The 24,191-nt window shown below is 40.0% G+C and overlaps 3 protein-coding genes across 4 annotated transcripts; 2 read left to right on the top strand and 1 right to left on the bottom strand.

Annotated features, from left to right (window-relative positions):
* Nucleotides 1–457: 457 nt before the first annotated feature.
* On the top strand, nt 458–11,413 carry pla2g15 (phospholipase A2, group XV). Its single transcript, XM_087797085.1, has 7 exons — nt 458–915; nt 5,289–5,445; nt 8,923–9,041; nt 9,118–9,216; nt 9,427–9,651; nt 9,715–9,827; nt 10,051–11,413. Exons 1-7 carry the CDS (start codon nt 780–782, stop codon nt 10,450–10,452), a joined length of 1,251 nt encoding a protein of 416 aa, XP_087653211.1. The 5' UTR covers nt 458–779; the 3' UTR covers nt 10,453–11,413.
* A 44-nt stretch (nt 11,414–11,457) lies between these two features.
* On the bottom strand, nt 11,458–13,805 carry usb1 (U6 snRNA biogenesis 1). The gene is made up of 7 exons (XM_087797086.1): nt 13,576–13,805; nt 13,200–13,339; nt 12,947–13,130; nt 12,747–12,800; nt 12,248–12,353; nt 11,835–11,915; nt 11,458–11,772 (listed from the first exon to the last, which is right to left on the bottom strand). The coding sequence occupies exons 1-7, from the start codon at nt 13,695–13,697 to the stop codon at nt 11,665–11,667; spliced, it is 795 nt and encodes a 264-aa protein (XP_087653212.1). The 5' UTR covers nt 13,698–13,805; the 3' UTR covers nt 11,458–11,664.
* A 575-nt stretch (nt 13,806–14,380) lies between these two features.
* On the top strand, nt 14,381–23,246 carry znf319b (zinc finger protein 319b). 2 transcript variants are annotated; one of them, XM_087798193.1, is made up of 4 exons: nt 14,381–14,642; nt 17,491–17,691; nt 18,110–18,215; nt 18,987–23,246. In XM_087798193.1, the coding sequence occupies exons 3-4, from the start codon at nt 18,211–18,213 to the stop codon at nt 20,857–20,859; spliced, it is 1,878 nt and encodes a 625-aa protein (XP_087654319.1). In that variant the 5' UTR covers nt 14,381–14,642; nt 17,491–17,691; nt 18,110–18,210; the 3' UTR covers nt 20,860–23,246. The 2 variants fall into 2 exon arrangements, with proteins under 2 accessions (XP_087654319.1, XP_087654318.1); XM_087798192.1 differs by lacking the exon at nt 17,491–17,691.
* Nucleotides 23,247–24,191: the final 945 nt, after the last annotated feature.

Genomic DNA, 24,191 nt, shown 5'->3' with positions numbered 1-24,191 from the left:
AGCAGTTCATTTCTTACTGGTGCTCCTTCATATATGTAGTTTATAAAATAAGATTCATGTTCTTTACGAGGCACGTTTATTCTCTATGCGTACATTCACTGGAATTCTAAAGGGATTGATGGATGGACAGACAGAGGGGCTGTAAACAAACAGAAAAGGCAGATAAGTATTTAGACAGACAGGCTGATGAATCGACTTATTGATTTATGTGGTTTTAATTAGTAATTTATTTAATTCTGAGCCAAATACACATATCTTAGACCCATCTGAGCCACAAAACATGGCACTATTTTTTTCCCCTCGGTTTTTGTAGCTTAGATTTTGACTAAAGAGGCGCAGTGTAAATTCTCTTAGTTCTATCACTGTCGATAGTTTCGATCAAAGGAAGCCAAATTCATCAAAGTCCACGAGTGCATAAATATGAGGTCAAGCAGATTATTTTTGCCGTCGTATTAAGAGATATGATTCGGGTTCGGATCGAATCATTATTATTATTATTATTATAATAATTAACAATCAGATGACATCGTAGTACGACTCTGATCGATTCGATCGGGAGTCGATTACTTTTGTCTTGACTCGTGTTTACCTCTTGAATCGACTGCTCTTGGCTCTACACAGCCACCTTCTGAACGGCGGATCACTCGTGATCTGGTAAACATCTTCCTGTTTCGGCTAAGAACTCTGTGGGTTGTTTTTAAAGGAAGCTGGGGAAATCCACGGCAGTTCCACGCAACGCAAGCCTAATATGCTGTAGGGACGATGAGCCGACTGTAGCGATGTCGGACAGGAAGAGGAACACCAGCTTCTATTTGCTGGTTCTACTGTTGCTGCTGTGCGGCCAGAGTATGGGGGTCCCGCTGGACCGAAGAACCGGGCACAAGACCTCGTCTCCGAGACCCCCGGTTGTCCTCAGTGAGTGAAGTTTTTTTTTCTCATATCTTTTACGAAATTAAACTAACACGGTACAGCTCTTACCCAAGAAGCTAGTGGTGGGGACAAACCATAGTCCATTAGAAAAGAACACAAAGTTTTACAAGAATATGGAGCTCGACTTTCAAAACCTAGCATTGCACAACTCTTCGACTCTTTTAATTTGCCTTTATAATTATAACGAATAATAGAAAAAATAACTTATGGATATTTTCTCTGCTATTATCTTTTTTTCAAATAGATAAACGTAAAATATATTTCAGTCTCTGGTAATAATGTTTTAGTCTCTGGTCATAATGTTTTAGTCTCTGGTCATAATGTTTTTGTCTCTGGTCATAATGTTTTAGTCTCTGGTCATAATGTTTTAGTCTCTGGACATCAGGTTTTAGTCTCTGGTCATAATGTTTTTGTCTGTGGTCATAATGTTTTAGTCTCTGGTCATAATGTTTTAGTCTCTGGACATCAGGTTTTAGTCCATGGTCATAATGTTTAGTCTCTGGTCATAATGTTTTAGTCTCTGGTCATAATGTTTTAGTCTCTGGTCATCATGTTTTAGTCTCTGGACATCAGGTTTTAGTCTATGGTCATAATGTTTTAGTCTCTGGACATCAGGTTTTAGTCTCTGTTCATAATGTTTTAGTCTCTGGACATCAGGTTTTAGTCTCTGTTCATAATGTTTTAGTCTCTGGTCATAATGTTTTAGTCTCTGGACATCAGGTTTTAGTCTATGGTCATAATGTTTTAGTCTCTGGACATCAGGTTTTAGTCTCTGTTCATAATGTTTTAGTCTCTGGACATCAGGTTTTAGTCTCTGTTCATAATGTTTTAGTCTCTGGTCATAATGTTTTAGTCTCTGGACATCAGGTTTTAGTCTATGGTCATAATGTTTTAGTATCTGGTCATAATGTTTTAGTCTCTGGACATCAGGTTTTAGTCTCTTAATAATGTTTTAGTCTCTGGTCATAATGTTTCATTCTTTTCACTCTGTCAGTTAAGCCTTCTCCACTCTGCTGCACGAACATTCAACCATACACAATCATTGAAAACCCTATATTTTTTCTAAAATCACTCACTGTTATTCAAGGGTCACAGTTCAAAAACTACACATCGACAAAAAAAGCAAAAAGCTTCTATAAATTGTGATGTTTTTAAATGTTTGTATAGCCCAGGGGTGTCACACTGGTCCAGAAAAGGGCAAGGGTGGTGTAGGTTTTTCCTCCAACCAGTCAAGCACATATAGTTGAACCAATCAGGCGTCTGAAGACAGTAATCAATTAATTGTCAGTCAGGTGTTGCTTGTTTAAGCCGACACCTGATTGGTTAACTCATGTGTACTTGACTGGTTGGAACAAAAAACCCTGAGTTATCTATCATAATCTCAGGTTCGACGAATTGGTGCGAAGCCCTCTAACAGCTTCGCTATTGGTTTAAACCCAAGGCGAAGCTGTTAGAGGGCGGAGCACCAATATGAAGTAGAACCTACACCACACTGGCCCTTTTCTGGACCAGTTTGACACCCCTGGTATAGCCAGATGAGCCACCTGAGTGCTAGCGCTGGTCTAAAAAGTTGCCAAACCTTTTGTTTTGCATCGCTGGAACTCACTAAACCTTAACCTTAGGTCCCTCCTCTCCAAAGACAAAACTACGCTCGGGGATGTTAGAATGTTTTAAAGCTACTCCTGGTCTTGCTCTAACACATGTGACTCATTTCTTTCCATTTGACGTCTCTCTAAGGGACTACAACATGTCTCAGCCAATCAGAGTGCAATACGCGACCTGCCTTCCGTTTCAATCAACCAACTACCTTTAGATTAGATTAGATTAGATACTTTATTAATCCCTCTAGAGATCTCTTTTGGAAAACTAGGAGGAGTTTAGGCTTTTCAACTGTACTCATGCTCATACACATATATACTCACTCTCAAGTACATATATTCTTCCTCTCTCACACCAACATATACACCGTGTTCCAAATTATTACGCAAATTGTATTTAAGTGTTATAAAGATTACATTTTTTGCTTTTCAATTAAACTCATGGATGGTATTGTGTCCCAGGATCATGTTTGTAGAGCGCTCAACCCATATATTATATACAGTAGATGCATTACACATAGAGTGAAACATTTCAAACATTATTCCTTTAAATGTTGATGATTGTGAAAGGCGCTATATAAATAGAGATTATTATTATTATTATTGTGGCTTATTGATAATGAAAACCCAAAATGCAGTTTCTCAGAAAATTAGTATATTACATAAGACCAGCGAAAAAAAGGCAATTTTAAACAGAAATGTCAGGCTTCTGAAAAGTATGTAAGTGCTCTAAAATTTTCTGGTAGATGGTTGTGTTGACTTTGCACTTCAGAAAACGAAGTGGAACAACACCAGAAGAGCACTTCATGCTTCCTAATAGAGATGCTGATTTCATTTTCCAGCAGGACTTGGCACCTGCCCACACTGCCAAAGGTACCAAAAGCTGGTTCAATGACCAGGTATTACTGTGCTTGACTTGGCCAGCAAACTCACCTGATCTGAACCCCACAGATAATCTGTGGGGTATTGTCAAGAGGAAGATGAGAGACACCAGACCCAACAATGCAGATGGACCTTAAGGCTGCTATCAAAGCATCCTGGGCTTATTACCCTGATCACTTCCATGACACGCCACATTGATGCAGTAATTCATGCTCATTTCTGTTTAAAATATCCTTTTTTTCGTTGGTCTTATGTAATATTCTAATTTTCTGAGACACTGCATTTTGGGTTTTCATTATCTATAAGCCACAATCATCAACATTTCAAGAAATACATTTGAAATTTTTCACTCTATGTGTAATGAATCTACTGTATATAATATATGGGTTGAGCGCTCCACAAATATTACTTACATTCTGAAATGAGAGCGAAAAAATATTGAACTTTTTCATGATATTCTAATATTTTTAGATGTTTCTGTAGGTGTGTAAGAGTGAGTATATACATGTGTAAGAGTAAATGTATGTGTGTAAAAGGTCTAGAACAAATTTTGTCCTGTACTACTGTCCCTCATATCTCCACCTGAGATTGACTTGTGAGTGGTACCACTTGATATTTACACTAATTCAACTAAAGTGATATTTAAAAGATTCAGATTTTATCGACACATATTTTTACTCCCACAGTTAATGCCATTGTGAATCACAAAAAAACACAATAAAAGTAGATTTACTTGTATGTGCACTCAAAATAAATGGGTTAACTTTTACAGAGTGCATTAAAGACATTTGCAAATGTATACAACTCTGGTTGATTTTACACGTTTATTTACACAAGAAAATAATTGGTCCATGCCAAGGCACATTTGCTCGGTTTAAATCCTCACTGTAATCATCTGACTGTGCCACTCATCTCTTATCTTTGTCACTTTTATTGCTATCCCTGGTTGAATGATCTCACCCATCTGCCTTCTGGCTCATCACATGGCTTATCGACCTTTTCCTTTCTCTCTTTTATGTGTTGCAGGAGTTTCATTTCCTTAAATACTTTGTTGAACCGTGAGACATGTTTGTGTGGAGTGTGACGTTTCTTCTCCCCTAATGGAGGTTGATTCACTCACACAGCCATTAGCATCATTTTAGATAACTGATTATCTTCGATTATTTTTGTCATTTACACTTTTCCACAGACTATAAACAAACCATATAGATACTCGGAGAGTAACGTGATGTTACTTATTTAAGGATAAACCAAAGCAAAAAAAAACACATATTTGTGACAAACTGTTAAAATGTGCTATACAAATGTTCTATCAAAAGTCCCACAGTGGCATAAGAAATTAAAGGATGCAGGAGCCTTCATGTAGGCCTGTATAAATGACATTTGAAAAACATTGCTTGTCACAAATGTGTTTTTTTTTTGATTTGGTTTATCCTTAAATAAAGTAACATCACGTTACTCTTTGCGGATCTATATGGTTTGTGTATAGTCTGTGGAAAAGTGTAAATTCTGTAAAATAATCTAAGATAATCAGTTATCTAAAATGATGTAAACTAATGATCACACATATTTTAATAATTCTAGGTCTAGTTGAATTTTGTGTGTGAAGTGTGCAGTGTATTAAATATTGATTGATTTGTGGTGATTTCGGACTGAGATAAAGGATGAGATCATATAGATCCTGGAACATAGCATGCAGGCTAGTTCCACAGAATAAATGATGATGTCAAAACATACTCCACTTTCGTGCAACGGGATCATGGAGAAATTGAGCCAGGATAACAAAGATAGCCTGACTTAATCCCTTATCCTACTATTCAAGTATAACTGTGTTATAAGATTATGTGACAAAACTCATACTCTAACTGGTTCTTGCAGTCCCGGGCGACCTGGGGAACCAGCTGGAGGCCAAGCTGGATAAGCCTAGCGTGGTCCACTACATCTGCTACAAGAAAACTGACTCTTTCTTCACTCTCTGGCTCAACCTGGAGCTGCTGGTTCCTGTGGCCATTGACTGCTGGATCGACAACATCAGGTGAGTCTCAGTCAAGCAGTGGCTTGAAAATGATCTCAAGATATGACGGTATTGATAGAAGTGAAACTTAATGCCACGTCACTAAACGTTGGTTCAGTTCCACTCAGAAAGGTTTTGGTTCTCCTTAGAAACACAGTCCATAAAGGTCCATAAAAGGGCAGAGACAATGCAGGTTTTGGATCCAACCAGTCAAACACATATAGTTGAACCAATCAGGCGTCTGAAGACTGTAATCAGTTTATTGTCAGTGAGGTGCTGCTTGTCTAGGCCGACACCTGATTGGCTTACTCCTTTGTGCTTGACCAGTTGGAACAAAAACCTGCACCATCTTCTCTTAATGCATTAAGTACAAGCCTTGTTATTTGACATCTTAAGAAGTTTACTAAATGTCACACTACTTGGTTTGTTGTTGTTGTTTTGGAGGTAAAAGGGACATCGGTGCAAAATCCAAAAGATTTGACCCTCAAGTCTGAACACAGTCATTGTTGTGATAACCTCTTATCAGCACACTCTGGTCAAACAGTACTTTGACTCACACTCAACATCTCACAGGAAACAGGATGGCCAACAGTCTCCATCTGGACTTTTAGTTGAACATCAAAAGGATTTATGTGTCAGACGATAGTCTTCATCTCTTTGTGAAACATTTTCTACAACATTCATTTGTTAATTTTCTACCATTCATACCATTGATTGGTGCCTATCCCAGCTACCTTGACAGTAAGCAAGTAAATTATATCTATAGAGTGCTTTTCCAGACCAGGGTCACAAAGCGCTTAAACAATCAAAACAATACTCAATAAAATGTACACTTAAAAGGTCAAGATAACACTGAGAACAACACAGGAGTTCCAGAAGATCAAGGAAAAACCTGCACAAATAAGAATGTCTTAAGATGTTTCTTAAAGGAGTCAGTCGACTCCATCAAGCGCAAAGAGAGAGGAAGATCATTCCAAAGCTTAGTATCAACAGCCTGGAAGGATTTGTAGTTTCTGTAGTAGATTCTGTAGATTCTGATCCACAGACCTCAGAGCCCAAGCTGGGGTGTAAGGCTGGATCAGATCACTGATGTAAGGAGGAGCCTGACCATGACTAGCTCTGAAAGTAAGAACCAGAATTTTAAAGTTGACCCTTAAGGAAACTGGCAGTCAGTGAAGAGTTTTAAGGATCGGAGAAATGTGAGTTCTTCTACTTGAGCGGATCAGAATTCTCGCTGTAGAGTTCTGAATCAACTGCAGGCAAGACAGCTCCTTAGCATATAGCAATAGTCCAGACGAGAAGATACAAACGCATGGATTACAAGCTCCAGATCATGTTGTGACAACATTTTCCTAAGTTTAGAGATTTTTCTCAGCCAAAGGAAACCGTTTCTGGTTGAACTAGAGACATGTCTGTCCAATACAACACCCAGGTTTCTCAGGCTCAGTTTGACAGACTGACCTAAGTGACCCAAGTACTGACCCAACCCTGGAACCTTATCATCAGGAGCAATAACCAAAGTTTCAGTTTTGTCCACATTTAACTGCAAAGTATTTTCACTGAGCCATTGTTTGATTTCGCTCAGTTGGATCAAATGAGCAGTAGAGCTGGATGTTATCAGCAAAAATGTGTTAAGAAACATCAGGAAATCTCTGAATGATTTTACCCAGGGGAATCAAGTACAGCAAAAATAATATAGGACCCAGAACAGAACCTTGAGGGACTCAACACAACAGATCCGCCGATTCAAACCTCATTTGATTGGCAGATGCACTAAAACTGCGCCCAGAAAGGTATGACGAGAACCATTGTAACACAGACCAAGACAGTCCCACTTCATCCCTCAGTCTTCTCAGCAGGATCTTGTGATCAACTGTGTCAAAGGCTGAGGACAGATCCAAGAGAACCAGAACAGTGGACATTTTCAGTAAGGTAGTCTCCGTAGAGTGATGTTTACGGAAGCCAGACGGAAACTTCTCATGAATGTCGCTCTGATCCAGGAACAACGATAACTGCTCAGACACCACCTTCTCCAAGATCTTGGACAAGTAAGGGAGCTTAGAAATAGGCCTGAAATTACTTTGGTCTGTCGGTCTAAGCCTGGCTTTTTAAGCAAAGGCTCCACAATGGCATGTTTAAATGCATTGGCAAAAACCCCTGTGGAAAGGGAGAAGTTTACCATATCGGTAACCCAGTGGCCAATTACGTCAAATACTTTGATAAACAAGGAAGGACGTTGTCTGAGCAAGAGAATGGTTTCATCTTGCTCACCAGTGCCAAAATATCAGACAGAGATACAGCACTCAAGGAAGAAGTTTAGTGGACTTCCAGAGACGCGTCTTTCGACAAAGTCTCTTCAGACTCAGGAGATCTTCATATGTCCAAGGGCACCGTTTTTTCTGAATTTTCAAGTTCGATTTAACAGGTGCCACTTGATCCAGTATTTAGGCAGTCATCAAAGGAAAGAGGGTCAAACATAGCAGAAAAACTGTCTGCAGTATCAGCTGAGATAACACGCCTTTTAAACCTAACTTTCAAAGGCTTAGGTTCAGGGATGAAGTCCAGGTTAAACAAGATAAGAGAACGATCACTCGGATGGACATCATGTACAGATACATTAGAAATGTCCAGGCCAAGAGTAAAAACTAAGTCTAAAATGTGGCCTTTTTGATGAGTGGATTCAGAAACATGTTTCAGAAATTAAAGGCTTCTGCTAAAGTTAAAAGTTCTTTAGCAGAGTAAGATGTGACGTCATTAACATGAAGATTAAAGTCTACAAGAATAAGAACAGATTCCATTTGAATAATGGAAGATAAGTCACTGAAGTCTTTCAAGAACACCGCCGCAGGACCAGGTGGGCGGTAGATTGACACACAATAGAAAGGTCTTGTAGAACCAACCAAGATCATCTGAGACTCAAAATAAGTGAATTCCTTGTGGCTGACCGCTGTCACTCACTTTCAACTCTTTTGTAAAAGGCGAATTAAAAAGGGGAAATGAAAATATCTTACCAACTTTCGTTTTGGTCTGGGCAGATGGCAGCGCTGACATCACACTCTTCAATGAGAGGAACGTTGATCAAAAATAAAAAAAAACGTTGAGAGGCCAAGGAGATCCTGAACGGTTAACTTGCATTTCACAGGCCACACAGAGACTTTGTTATTTCACTGTGGGAAACAAAGGTTCTCCAAGTTAACCCATGCAAACACAGGGAGTATTGGGAGGTAATTGTATGCATGGTCTGTATGGCTTGATTATTGAGTGGCAGTGTATATTTGGGGAGGTCACCTAAGAACAGCACATTGCATCGAAGCAGAGATGGCAAAGTAGCATACAAGTGTAGAGAAGTACAACATATCTGGTTACCCAAAATATAGTTTTGTGAAAACTTACCCAAACCAGCAAGAGAGACCGTCGTCAAGAATGGATAACATGCATTTTTGAGAGTTAGCAACAAGCAAGGAAGATGTTGGCTTGTAAACTGTCATGTGTGTGCAGGTTGATCTACAACAGAACAACACACACCACCACCGCCCCCCCCGGTGTCAATATCAGGATCCCAGGGTTTGGGGAGACATCCACGATCGAGTACCTGGACCCCAGCGGTCGCAGTGTGGGTATGTTGAGGCAACAAAAGTTAAATTCTGGATGTTTGATCCTTGACAGCTGACTCGAATTGTGATCTTCCTGCAGGGATGTATTTTTTCAGCATCGTTCAGGCGCTTGTGGAATGGGGTTATACCCGAGGTGATGATGTCAGAGGAGCTCCCTACGACTGGAGGAAGGCTCCAAGTGAGTACACAAGAAACAAAATAACAAACACTTTTGTTAGAAGATGAGCACAGAGGCCAAAACAGACACAAAACACAGAAGTTTAGTTTAGTTTATTTATTTACTAAACATGTCAATGCTACACCTAAACACTATTTTTTAGCACACGTATACTTAAATACACATGTATACACATTCATCCCAATACACTCACACTGCTTGTGTCCTTAGACGAGAACAAGAGCTACTTCCTGGCGCTGCAGAAGATGATCGAGGAGATGGCGGAAAAGGCCGGCGGTCCGGTTGTTTTGATTGCTCATAGCATGGGGAACATGTACACCCTGTACTTTCTCAACCACCAGCCACAGGCCTGGAAGGACAAATACATCAAGTCCTTTATCTCCTTGGGGCCTCCCTGGGCTGGAGTGGCCAAGACCCTGCGTGTCATTGCCTCAGGTGAATCATTAACCTCATGAAGTCACACAACGATGTTTTTGACCTCACTTCCTGTTCCTTCAGGTGACAACAACCGCATTCCTGTCATCAGCCCGCTCAAGATCCGAGGACAACAGCGCTCCGCTGTCTCCACATCGTGGCTATTCCCCTATGCTCACACCTGGCCTAAGGATAAGGTGTGTCACGCTGTGTGTGTGTGTGTGTGTTCTCATGTGCTTGTGTATTTCTGGAACATATAAACATCTAGTCAGCAACATTATGGTGAAGACTGTTTTCATGTTGGTGTACATTTTTTTTGTGAATGAAAATCTGTGTTTTGAACACTGAAATTCCCTTTGTTGCCTTGAACTTTCTTCATGGTGGATGAAAAAAATTAACCTGGTCTTTGTACCCTCTAAGGTTCTGGTCCAGACTCCCAAGGCAAACTACACCGTGATGGATTACAAACGCTTTTACTCGGATGTGGGCTTCGAGGATGGCTGGATGATGCGCCAAGACACGGAGCCGCTGGTTTCGGATTTGACTCCGCCAGGGGTGCCAGTCCACTGCCTTTACGGCACTGGTATCCCCACTTCAGAATCATTTCAGTACACTGACAAGTTCCCGGATGTGGAGCCCACAGTGATTTGGGGCGACGGTGATGGGACTGTAAACCTGCGTAGTGCCATCCAGTGCAAGCGATGGATCTCTCAGCAGAAGCAGTCGGTGATCCTGAAAGAGCTACCGGGGAACGAGCATGTGAACATGCTGCTGAACTTTACCACAGTGGCCTACATCAAGACTGTGATCTTCACACCCTGAAACACTGGACCAGCTTCATTACCATGCAATATTGTGTCGGTTAGTCACTTTTCTACTGTGGATCAAATGTAACTTTGATGAGCCACAATCAAATATTATTACCAACATTAGTCGTTAAAAGTTGTAGTGCCAAAGTTAATTTAATTCGTGCTCTGACTTGATTTTTATTTGTACATTTATACTAGTTGGTTTATAATATGATGAAAGTATTTCAGAAATTTAAGTGTTAAAGATAAGTCAAGCCATCACAGCTCTTCAAAATCTTTCCATAAAAAAAACTTATTTTTTTAAGATCTAAATTAATTAATTTGTCAGAGCAAAAACAATAAAAAAAAAGTTTTTTAATTAATTACTTTTAAAGATAATAAAGGCCAAATACCTTATCCAACTGTATTCAATTCAAATATTGTTGTATTTCATTTGTTATACATATTGTTTTAGGATTACTCTCAAGTTAAACATGATTCTTCTAAATAAAACTGATAAACATTATCAGAACAAAAACATTTAAAAATAGAAGTTCAAAAATCACTTTATTCTGCTGGTTTAAAAAATATATATATATTATAGTTAAATTAAGGTTTTTAAATCATTGATTTTATTGAGTTGCTTCTGTTAAAGTGCTATATTGACTCTGTTTTCAAAGCTTTTAAACTGCCAAATTCATCTTCAAGAACAACAGTATTATTTAGATTTTCCTCTACAGCTTTCACTTTGATATAATATCTCAGGACAGTTTCCTTTTACAAACTCAACTGAACTTACAAGAGGCACAAAAAAATCAGCACATCCTCTGCTCCAACAGAAGTGTTAAATTCTCCAGATGTTGTTGTTGTTAATTTGACCCATTTTCTTGTGCAAGTGCCTAAACAGTTGTTAAAAGTCTCATCTGCAATCCACACATCAGATGTTTTACCTTACTTGTTGCCTTTTGTAAGTAAAGAAATCAAACTCCCAACAATGGCTCTTTTTCTGTGCAGACTTGGACTTTATGATTCCACCAGTTTGTGTTGCATTTCCTTTTCAGACCCATTACCACAACTTTTTTATTTCCCCAGTCTTGTTGCAGTAATGTTTTTTTTTGTTTTTTAATTTATTTGCTCTTGATGCTCGACAAACACTGACGATGAAGAATCATCTCTTAACACAGAAAGTAATGACATTCCGATTACAAAATGTGACCACACTAAAAAAAAACATTTATACATCACATCACTGTTTGAGAGGGAAGCGAAAAGTCCTGTTCCCGCTACGACAGCGCAACTCCTTGCATTCCAGCATCATCAGATAGGCTCCGTCCATATGATTGTCCAACACACTCTGGACAGAAGAGTCATTGGTTAAATGTACTGGCTGTGGGCTGAGCTTCTGTTTTCGGATACCTGCAACTGATGAAGACACTTCTTGAGTGACAACGTCTTGTCCCCGACACACCAGGCCAGGCTCACATGGAAAGATGGATCCTAGAGGACGAGGGTGGGTTGAACAGATTTAAACATAAGGGTAGATCTTATATATTTTAGAGAGGTCCTTTTAAATAGCTCAACAGCTAAGCAATTATTTTCTATTCCATTTACTCCCACTAGGGGTTGCCTCAGAAGATCATTGTTTATCAGCTTTTTACAACATTATTGGACCAACACTACTAGCCAAGTGTCTGAACTGAGTCAATCGTCCATCTTTCCTATTCACACCTCAACATCCTGGGTCCTGGTTGTCTGGTTGACTAAGGTTTTAAGCAATATTGTGAACCAACACTACATTCCACACGGTTATGAATGCAACTTAACCTTACCCTGTAGAAAGTCTCCAGGCTAAACTCTGTAATTGTGCTGTCCACCACTTTGACCAGGTCCAACAACTGTGCATGACCAGTCAACACCTCCATACCTATGAATGTCCTGTGGGAGACATTTATGACATTGTTGACACACTGACGGAATTGCTATAATTCACTTATTTACTTCATTATTTTTGGTCTCTGCCTAAATCTGAGAATTTTGGAAAAAGGCGTCCAGGTTAGAACATTTTAGAGCTCAGCAGTAACAAAGTAGAAAATAAACAATTCCAGCATCCTGCTTCATGAAAAAACAATAAATGAGTGAGTTCTCTTCGGGATATTTCAAAAATATGTGAAGGTAAAATCACAGCTGACTACAGCAAAATCAACTGTTCGTTGATGGTCACATATTTGAGCTCAGGGGTGAACAAATCTTTCTTATTTCAGTGGGTTAACTGCCCATGTGTAAGATAAGGAAATCAAGTAAGTAAGTAAGGAAGGAATGGTTATATACCTGCTCTTCTCTTCATTACAGTAAACCTTCAGTCGACCAGCTGAGCACACAAACCTGGAAGCAAACATGTTAGTGTTTATGTGCCTACAGGAATTAAGCTGTAAATATAAATAACAACCAATAATTATAAACTAGTTTTGTAGATGCATAAACTTTAAATGCCAGATAAGGTGTAACACAGACGGGGAGCTCCAGCTGACCTCCTGCAGGGAACCAGTCTCGAACTCAGGCTCTGGGTGAACGGTTGGATCCAATGATGTCTCAGCACCACAGTCTGTGAAAGACTGAGATGAAACTCGTCCTGTTGATTCAAAGAAACTCCGGCTGCTGACGCAGCAGACAGAATTATTTTTAACAGTTCATCAAAGTCCTCGTCAGGGTGATCTGTGTGTAGAGAACAAACATATTTTGGTAAATATCATAGCTTCAGTGGGTGACTCTGTATGTTTTTACATGGCAAATAAACGTAAGTGGCCCAGTTCCCTCTTTCGTGTTTAAAGGAGCGGATTCGTCCACCGTGAAGGGAGCTGTCTTCAGTCTGAGGGTCCACTGCCTCTGGAAACATCTCCACAAGGCAACTAGGTAGAGGCAGCCTGCAGAGAATTGCTTTTTTTTAAAAATTAAAACTAAAGGTTGGACACAACAAAAGCGTACATTGTGTAAAAAATTGCAAAGATTATCGTTTTCTCGGCAATGCCACCAACATTTATATTAATTGGCTTAAGAGATAATGTCGTATCCATAATACTTAAAATAAATTCACGTAATACACGGTTTTGTATTAATAGAAGACATTATGTTGTGCTCTACAAAACACACGTTAACCAACTTTGTTTTAGAAGTTTCCTTCAGTTTCCTCTTTTTCGCCGGACCTCCATATTCATCACTTTCTTTTCTTATTGGAGTCGTTTCACATTCCTCCTCTGAGCTGCTGCTGTAACCCACGAGCATCGTTGCCAGTCTTTCAACATTCACGAAAACCAAACCAATATGTCACCGAGCATTTTTAAACGTCATAATAGCGACTACGGGATGAAGTTTGACTATCTAGCGCATCCGGTGAATACATCCGGAGGTACAGGACAGTTAAGTCCGATAAGAAACCACCACATCAATAAAAGGTTCCGTCAGAATCCCCGATGCCATTGGCTAATGTAACTGTAATACACAAAATTAATATGTAGTTATTTATATACTATTGTTAAACTGGTGATTTTTCCATGGTTTGGTTACCATTTGAAAGACAATATAAACGTAAATACTAGCTACCTAGCTAACATGTTATTTAGAATCATAATCAAAAACCTTATTGCCTGTGTTAGGGTTAAGATAGGACAAAACAGGATTATTTTGCAGGGCAATACAAAATAAAACAATAAAATAAAATAACACAAAAAATAGAAATAGAATAATAGAATAGCAATAGAAAAATAAATACTAGGCTTTTATAAGTATTGTTATTATGATTATTTAATTATCATTATAACTTATGGGAAATAGTATATTTAAATAAATACACATTTTTGGATCTACTTTTGTATTCCTATATTTTATAGTAATTTATCGTTTGAGCATGCCAATTATCTGTAGCCGTATTCATGTTCCTGGGCGCAGGCAGCAGCACACAAGCTAGCTATCAGCTAGCATTCAAATTACAAACACAATACTCCGATTCTCTTTCGCCCAGTGATAAAAAAACACACACGGCGGACACGGGGAGATTTGCGGAACAACTAATGCACCAAACTGGATGTGATTTAATTTCATAAATGGTGTTTTCCTGCCCCGTGTAGCCTCGGCGACCAAGAAAGGCAGCAGCATCCATCCCTGCGGATGTGAGGAGGCAGGCGAGCCTGGCGAGTGTTTGACTGACTGGCACCTCTTCTGGAAGATCAGGTCAGTAAATGTGGTGTTGACCTGCAAACGACACATCTTTGGTGCAGATAAACGTGTGGTCTTCGACGTGCAATCCGTGGCTGGGCTATGCTAGCTAAACTGTAGTGGAGCGCTCTGCTTTTCTACCGCCGAGAGTTTGACGGCTGACTCCTGCACGGATCGATTCATTTATGGTCAGGTCTGGTAACCACTTCAATACTGGATGGGCATGAGATCAGTGGAATTCTTAACGTTGTACTTTAAGACATGTTTTAGTTTCGGTCTGGGATCATGCTCGGTCGATTTGTAACCTCTGATCTTCTGACACTCAATGGAACACAATGTGATGTGTTATCGATTAATAAGTTCACGTGACTGAAGTCTGTACTATCTACTTGGGACGAGAGGGGACACACTTGGACAGCTCTATCGGAGGACACGTAAACGGACAACAAGTGTCACACAAAATCACATTTTCGGATAAGTTGGACTTCGTGTTTCCGACTACTGACGGAATCTGGAGGGTCTTACTTTGGACAGCACAAATAATTTAAACATTTAACAGGATATTTTTTGTGTTTTAGTCCATGAGATTTCAAAGCACAACAACATCTTTAATTTAGTAATTGGTTGTCTGCAACTGCCGTTTATCTGGAAAGAGTCACAATCTCTAAAACAAGAACTAACACAACAAACGATGACAATCGATCGAACTTAGTTCATTAATTTCTTTTTTTATCCACATTGCTATTGTTTGTGGGCAGGAGCGGTGTGCTATTGAGGGGTGACTCTCTAGACTGCAGTGGTAGTAGTGACCATCACTGCATGATGATTAGTAAGTAAATTAAAGTTTCAAAGACAAGTTAACACGTTCTGATTCAAAAATACACGAGATGACACATGTAGTCAGAAGTGGGATTTGTGTAGCTAAATATAAATTGCCGTGAAAGAGCAACGAAAAAGAAAATGTAGACATATACATTTAATGCTATCGTCCTCTTCTGTGTGCTGTTTTGGTTTTTCTCTATTCCTTCTGTGCTACTGGAAAACAGAAATTTCCCTGAGAGTGTCATCTCAAAGGGATCAATAAAGTGCAGTCTAAGTCTAAGTCTATCTTAAGACGTTTTTATTGGTTCAGGCTTTTCCTTGATTTTCTGGAACTCCTGTTGTGTTATCAGTATTATCTTGCCCTTTAAAGTATATACTTTATTGAATATTGTTTTGATTGTTAAGCGCTTTGTGACCCTGGTCTGAAAAAGCGCTGTACAAATAAAAATTACTTACTTACTTACCGAGAGATTTACCTGCGAGAAGAGGTGTGTGCTAATGGAGTTTGTCATGGCTACAAGCAACACATATATGGAGAGAGACGAATGTTTACAGAAAGGATGGCTGAACATAAGAATAACTGCCCGGTGAAAATACACATGTTCAGGAATTGCAGAGCTAAGATTTCAGTGGTGGATGACATAGTGAAGAAAAGTAGCAACTTTGTCATCTTAACAAAAACAAATGCTCCAATAGATGCATGAAGGTCACCTCGGTAAATTCAAGTGTAAACAGAGGGCAAGAGAAGTAAAGGTCTGGCAGGGATTTGATCATGTTATCAACAAAACAATGTGAACTCCCTTAAAGGCCAAAACAACAAGCTGAGTCGTTAATGAGCCATCTGGTTTATACATACTTTTTGTTTTTACTGTGATGAAAATTATGTTTGTGAGGGCAAGGAACAGGGATACTTTTGTAGTATTGTTAGAGTCCTTAACTCTGGTGTTGCAGAATTTACAGACCACATCACTCGACAAAGTCACAACTGCTTTCATTTAATTGGAAACCAAAATATGTCTAAACATCAGCTTTAAAATATGCTTGAGTTGACTGTATCCTCTCGTGGTCAGTCATCACCAGGATCTTGTGGGATTTCAATGTTCATTTCACTGCACAGGACGGAATGACTGCTGCCACTCTAGAAAGTGTAATTGAAACAGAAAAATGAAAAAACGTTGTGAATATTTGATGTTAATTGTAACAAAAAAGGATTATTCTATTTTACACACACACTATTGAACTATAAGCCATAGAAACTATGATGACACATAAAATATAATTTGCAAGCCAAAAAAATACATTTTATTTATTTAATAATGTTTGTTGAAAATAATATAGCGATTTATCACCATAGCTATATTTTCTAACAAATGGAAAGGGAAACTAATGTAAAAAGGCTGTATAGTGGTCACTGACTACTTTTCAAACTATTCTGAATTTGGAGAACTACAGTCGACATCATTTAATCAGTTTTCAGCTTTTTCAAGTATTAGAAAATTACAAGAATGAGATTTGAGGGTCATGATGTGCTCGGGAAACCTTTTTTTTATTTTTTTATGTCGATTTATAGCCCCATACAACTGTCACCATTGTCAATATCTTATGACCAAGATCAGAATCAGAAACTTACAGTATATTGCCATCATGAAATTGTTTTGTGGTGGCAGTACAGAATAAAATTGACAATGACTCGTAGACGTCAGATAAAATGTGGCTCAGGGTCAAGGCCTTACACCCCAAGTGACATGCTCGTGCACCAAATAAAGCTGCTGCCAATTAAACTTGTCACCTCACGGTTGCTAAGATAGTGGCGCCCTTAAATCTAGTCGGCGTCGAATGTTGCACTTGTTTAATGCATAGAAAATGAATCATTAAAATTACGAGACAGTTAAATGTTGTTCATAGCGGTTGATGCATTATAGCGGGAGTACATTTTTTCGAGCCGAAAATATTTTGAGAAGTCAGATATTGCAATCTTAGTTGTAATGGCTTTAATGTAGGACAGAGCAAGATAACACCATTGACTTCCGTATCATTGCAGACTGTAAGAGGCTTTTCGACCATGAAGAGAGTCAAAACAGCCCTGAGGAACCGACTGAAGGCAGAGATGTTGAACAACCTGCTGATGATTTCAATCGAAGGATGCTGAGGAGTTTTACTTTGACTCAGCTTGTGAGGCTCAGTGTCACCACTTCCATTTAAGCCTACCCTTTTCCACATGCTGGAACTTGGCACCTAATGGGTCAGAATTAATCTCCTCCAAGGCTTTGTTGTAACTATTACCTGAGGACTCTTTTTTCTTTTTCTCCCCTTTTAAGTGCGACGCATTTAATGTCGAGTTAATGTAAAGTTTACTGAAAAATTTGATGTGTGGACCAATAGTGGTGATGGTGGACAGGTGATCAAGAAGGTCAAACAAGAACAACCAATTAAAACATTATTGTACACTTCATTTAGAATTCATGGTTTATTCTGTCAGATGCAAATTGTGTAACAAAATGATCAAAACCATTCTTGGTCTAAAGTAATGCTGGTTATATATAATTTAAGTAACCGTTTTTTTTTTTAATTCCCAGAGGTTTTATTATTATAAGTATAACAGGAAACATTTGCACAAGGTTCAGAAGAAGTTATTTATTTTGTTGTTGTTAATCTTTCAGGTCTCAGTTGAAGAAGTGGCAGCAGTGGATCTCCTCCAACTCCCTTTCCTGTCCTCTCACTCTTCCCCATTATCCAACAAGAATCTTCATCAGCGTCTAAGATGGAGTGAGTATATAAATAATGTTATTTATAACTAAATGTTAATAAGAATGCCACCAGACCTCAGCCATAGAGCCACATTTTAAATGACTATATAAAGCACAACAAACAATCAATCCAATAAAATGATATCAACAAGTCAGGAATTGGTGTTGGAAAGGTTCATCATGACACTTAAGTGAAAGTGTAATCGTTTCTTCTAGGAATATCAAAAGATATTAATAATAGAATGGAGCAGAATTTAATACTAAGGCCAAAACAGCACATTAAGTAGTAATAGGTAGTAGTAGGTAGTTTCTTTTTTTCATTTTCCATTATATTGCTGGTTCTTAACTGAGCAGGTAGTGTGAGCAAAAATGAGGAAGTGAGTCATACAAGTGAATAAGGGAAAATTTTCCAAATAGAAATGCGCTACACCAACAACAATATGGTTTGAAAAAACAGCTCTGAAAGTACAATATATAACAGGACTAATAATAACGTAGGTCTTTATTAGTTTTTGAGGAAATCATAAAGAAATAAAAATATATTCTCAAGCCAAATGGTTTATTTGCAGTATAAATATTTATTTACGAAAAAGGTGGAATGTAAATGAAAACAAAACCTCCAAAAAGGTATCACTAGAAAACAATTGACTTGTCGGTACGAAAACCATAATCAAAGAGAGGAAAAGACAAAACTGTCTCTCTGATGTTCTGTGGAAAGCACTACAAATATAAATGAATTACTTACTTAATTACTTACTTACTATGTGGTGTTCTCTTTCACTTCTGACAGTTGGGCTTCATCTCCTACTAAACTGAACCCATACGCCCGGGCCCGTATGTCAGAGGTGTGGCAGCAACACTCCGTCCCCGAATCCCAGGTGGTCCACACCCTCCAACCTGGCACCGAGAACTCTTTGAGCTGTGCCGTGTATGGGATCGTGCTCCCACAGCAAGGGGCGCCTTTGCAGCAGCAGAACCTGAACCAACACCAGGGACACAACCAGCACGTCCAGCAACACAGTGGCAGCCAGCAGCACTTGGGAGGTCAGCACAGTCAGCAGCAGCAGCAGCAGCACCGAGCCCCGGCCCAGCCGGACCCGCTTCAGCCGGACACTGAAGCGGGGCACAAGTGTGACACCTGTGGACACAGCATTTCTCACATGGAAAACCCTCACGAGCACAGGTGCATGGTGAGCCATGAGCGATCGTTCCAGTGCACCCAATGCATGAAGATCTTCCACCAGGCCACGGACCTGCTGGAGCACCAGTGTGTGCAGGTGGAACAGAAGCCATTTGTGTGTGGAGTGTGTAAGATGGGCTTTTCGCTGCTCACCTCTCTCGCTCAGCACCACTCGTCTCACAACAGCAGCAACCCCATGAAGTGCTCCATATGCGAGAAGACCTACAGACCCGGCTCTTCAGGCAACGTGACCCCTAACTCTTCAACGCAGCAGGTCAGCAACGAAGCGGCCCCGATCAGCAGCAGTTTGCCCATTTTGCCTTTCCCCTCAGCCCGTGACCGGCCTTACAAGTGCTCCGTGTGCCAAAAGGGCTTCAAGCATCTTTCAGAACTTACCCGGCATGAGCGGGTCCACACTGGGGAAAAGCCCTTCAAATGCGACACATGCGACAAGGTCTTCAGTCAGTCCTCACACCTACAGCACCACCAGAGGACTCACAGCAACGAACGGCCGTTCAAGTGCACCGTGTGTGAGAAGAGCTTCAAGCACCGCTCACACCTTGTGCGACACATGTACGTGCACTCTGGCGAGCACTTGTTCAAGTGCAACTTGTGCGAACTTCACTTCAAAGAGTCATCAGAGCTTCTTCACCACCCGTGCCACCCGCAGGGGTCCAGACCCTTTCGCTGTGCCACCTGCGGGAAAGGCTTCAAGCGCCCGTCTGACCTTCGCCAGCACGAGAGAGCTCACTCGGATGAACGACCTTTCCACTGTGACGAGTGTCAGATGAGCTTCAGGCAGCAGTTTGCGCTCGTCCGCCACCGCCGCACGCACAAGGACTCGGCCGACCGTCTGTTCAAATGCAACCTCTGCGACAAAGGCTTCATGCAGCCGTCACACCTTCTCTACCACCAGCATATTCACGGCATGGACAACCTCTTCAAGTGTGCGTCGTGTCAAAAGGAATTCAGCCAGTCTGGGGAGCTACTGCGACACAAGTGCGGCGACTCGCCCAAGCCCTCCCCGGACAAGCCCTACAAGTGTGACGTCTGCGGGAAGGGCTACAAGAAGGGCTCCACGCTGCTGCGCCACCAGAACTCTCACTGCCAAGACAAGCCACTCAAATGCTCACTGTGTGACCGCCGCTTCCAGTCCTCTTCTGATTTTGTCCAGCATCGTTGCGACCCATCACGGGAGAAGCCTCTCAAGTGTCCGGACTGCGAGAAACGTTTCAAGTACTCCTCGGACCTAAACCGGCATCAGCGCGTGCACACGGGGGAAAAGCCGTACGAGTGTCAGCATTGCGACAAGGGCTTCAAGCAGCGCGAGCACCTGATCAAACACCAGAGCACACATTCTCGCGAGGGCCAGTTCAAGTGCGTGTGGTGCGGCGAGCGCTTCAGTGACCTGGGCTCGTTGGAGGATCACACGGTCCAGCACACGGGAGAGGGAGCCGGGTACTCTGTGTCTCAGTGCATCTAAAACATTGACAAACCTCTCTTCGTGTGATTTTTTTTTTTTTTTTTTTGTATGTTTAAAGATGTTGTTTACTTCATACCGGGCGCGTTCACATTTTGTCGTCTGTCTGTCAAATCGGGTCAGTTTACATGTCGTCCATGCTAAAGCTAATTACGTTTTTAAATATTTCACCTTGTATGTGACTTTCGCTTCGACACAACATGAGTAAAAGCTTAGGTTTTTAAACTGTAGAGAGATCCCAGTGGACCATGTGACCCCCTGAAGTCCCTGGTCCTACATGACCTTGCAGTACCAGTTAAACCTCTTTCCCAGATGTAGCTCAAGTAAGTTCCTCTGAACAAAAAACAGTAGTTAGAGTCACAAATAATGTTAACATCCCATTTCATGGAATACAAATGCTCCTGGAAAGCCCCACAACCGCCAAGGGATGACTTTGGTTTGGCCAACTAGATCCTGTTCCCAGAAGTGGCACTGATTACCCAGCTTATGGTTTTTCTTGATGCAGCGTTGGAACAGTGTAAGCCTCAACCAATGTTGAATAGTCTAAACCAGTGACTCCCAACCTGTGGGCCACGGCCTCCTGGTGGGCCGCGAAGGTATTGCAAGTGGGCCGCAAAACGTTTCCAAATGGTATCATTTTATTTGGGGAGTGTGGATGTAATTATATAAAAATAAAAATACACGTAATGTTTTAAATGTTAAATCTCTTTACTTTTAAAAGGATATTAAACATTTTCAAATAATATTACAATCAAAATTGTTCCTTCGAGTATTATCCATATGACAAGGAAATGAGAGATTGGAACTTTTGTGTTTATGCACTTGACTTGTTTACGTTAGACGTTGATGGCAGAAACTGGAGTAAAAAAAATGGATAGCTGGCCATCAACAGGAATAATTAAAAGGAAAGAAAGACAAGAGACTGATTATAAATCGACCTGTGATCTCCCTGCTGTGTGTGTATGCGTGCGTTTTTGTATGAGTACGAGTGTGTGTGCGTCTAATACTGAAGGTGTGGCAACATGTTACAGAGGCTGTGTTAGTGACTGGAGCTTCCAATATGTTTCTCCTTTTATTGATTTCAGTCCTTTATGTTCGATCTTCAATAAAAAACAGTGCTCTGAGAACGCATTATAATGCCTTCGTATTTATGGGGTCGGAGTGGGGCCTCAAGATTTTGAGACTTAAAAGTGGGCCCTGAGTTGGAAAAGGTTGGGGACCACTGGTCTAAACCATTGTTACTGTTATGGTTGTCCTCTTTTGTGTAGCTCTTACCAGGGCCTCTGTCTGATCCTCTTGTTCCACCTCTGGTCCACCACCATCTACAACCTCATTCCAACAACAAACTATATTAACAGCATTTTGCAGTTTTCACAAGATACCGATTAATGTTTGGTGTGTATGCAGCAGTTCCACTATGAGTATTTCTACCATGTAAACTAACATAACAAACACGGCAGTGCGACCTTGTTTGAGCTATCGGACATTGTGTGTCAAAATACTGTTTTGTATCATCTTTCTACCGCTTTCATGTGATCTATAAAACAGGGTTTTTTTCAACTGATTCAGAATGATTAACTTTCTTGTGTTAATACTGATTCGCATTCCTGCTTATGCCATCTTCTTAAAATGCCATGAAATTCTAGTTTTTACACTTGTCATGAGCCATTATTGGTTTCCTTATTGTGTCTCTGCTGAGAGTGTTGCATGTTTCCATGAGTCCAGCCCTAGCACTCTCACCAGCATCCTTACTAGAGTAGACTGGTTAAAGCCAATGTTTCACAGCTAAATTTTAAATAAACGGAACTGAACTACTCTACTCCTAGTTCCTCAAAGGAGTTGAATGACTAAGTCTACATCAATTTAGCGTGATATGTAATTTCTTCAGGAAAGAAATTATGTTTCACTTCATCAACCTTATCTAGTAATGGGCAGCTGTGGTTTGCTTTATTTATTTGTTCAATAAGAATGTAGAATGTCCCTCCAACATCCACCAGTTTACAAAGACAAACACCTCAGGAATTCCAACATGTTTTTCTTTGCCAACAAGAGTGCGTCATCAGATCTCATTTCTCAAATTGCTACGGTTTTATGGTGCTGACAGACGTGTGAAAGAAACTAAAGCCAAAGAACGATCTCTTCCAAACAGATATCTTGTTGACGGATGACAGTTTCTGCAACCTCTCTATAGTCCCGGTGTTTCTCCGTTTCTGCATGTTCAGTGTGCTCTGTCTGATGAACCATTCCGCCTCGCAGTGAATCCTACTGTGTTTTATGTCAGTTTGGTAAAAAGGAAAAAAAAGAAAAAAGAAAATTAAAAAGTCTGTGGCAACGTACACAACGTGAAGCTTCACTGCAAGTCGTATCTATGTCCGTAGCATTTAGTTACAAGTGGCACTAATAAAAGATTTTCAATTTTTAAAATACTCATTTGGAGTGTTGTTTTTTTATATAATGTATATTTATATAGTTGTATTAATTAACTAGAAGGCATTTGAGAGCGGAGATCTTGGTAAGGCCTATATTTTGTTTCTTTATTTAACGTTCTTTCCTTTTTTTTGTTTTCCGCATTTTTCTTGAACTCCATACAACATATGCATTTAAAGGGGTCAAAAAATCAGAGCTTGCTCAATAAAGTTTTTTACTTTTAAATCAAATCTTTTATGGATTTTTTGCCAATAGGCAGAACCTCCTTGGTAACCACAAGCTCTATTTCATACCTACATTGCATTGACTCCTTACATCAGTGATCTGATCCAGCCTTACACCCCAGCTTCGGGCTCTGAGGTCTGTGGATCAGAATCTACTGATGGTTCCTCGCACACGGTTCAGGACCAGAGGAGAGAAATCCTTCCAGACTGTTGCTCCTAAGGTTTGGAACGATCTTCCTCTCTCTTTGCGCTTGATAGAGTCTACTGACTCCTTTAAGAAACATCTTAAGACATTTTTATTTTACAGGCTTTTCCTTGATTTTCTGGAACTCCTGCTGTGTTATCAGTGTTATCTTGATCTTTAAAGTATAAACTTTATTGAATAATGTTTTGATTGTATAAGCGCTTTGTGACCCTGGTCTGGAAAAGCGCTATACAAATTACTTACTTACTTACTTCCATTTAATGTTGGACTGGAGCTGTTTTTTATTGATCGCAGAATATATTTTGTAGCATGTAATATATTACTTTTTAAGATTTTGATATAACACGTTTAATTCTCTGAATTTATTTTCCTTTTGTTTGATTTTTCCTTTTCGTTTTCCTTGTAGAAAAAAAGTGGATATTGACATTAATCGATCCTTTAAATAATATGTAACAATTGACCAACTCTAGATTAAAGAT

Source organism: Callionymus lyra, chromosome 8, assembly GCF_982586985.1.
Source record: "Callionymus lyra chromosome 8, fCalLyr1.hap1.1, whole genome shotgun sequence".
In the NCBI taxonomy this organism is placed as follows: domain Eukaryota; kingdom Metazoa; phylum Chordata; class Actinopteri; order Syngnathiformes; family Callionymidae; genus Callionymus; species Callionymus lyra.
Note: the sequence above shows the minus strand (reverse complement) of the source record. Positions and strands in the feature narration are given on the sequence as shown.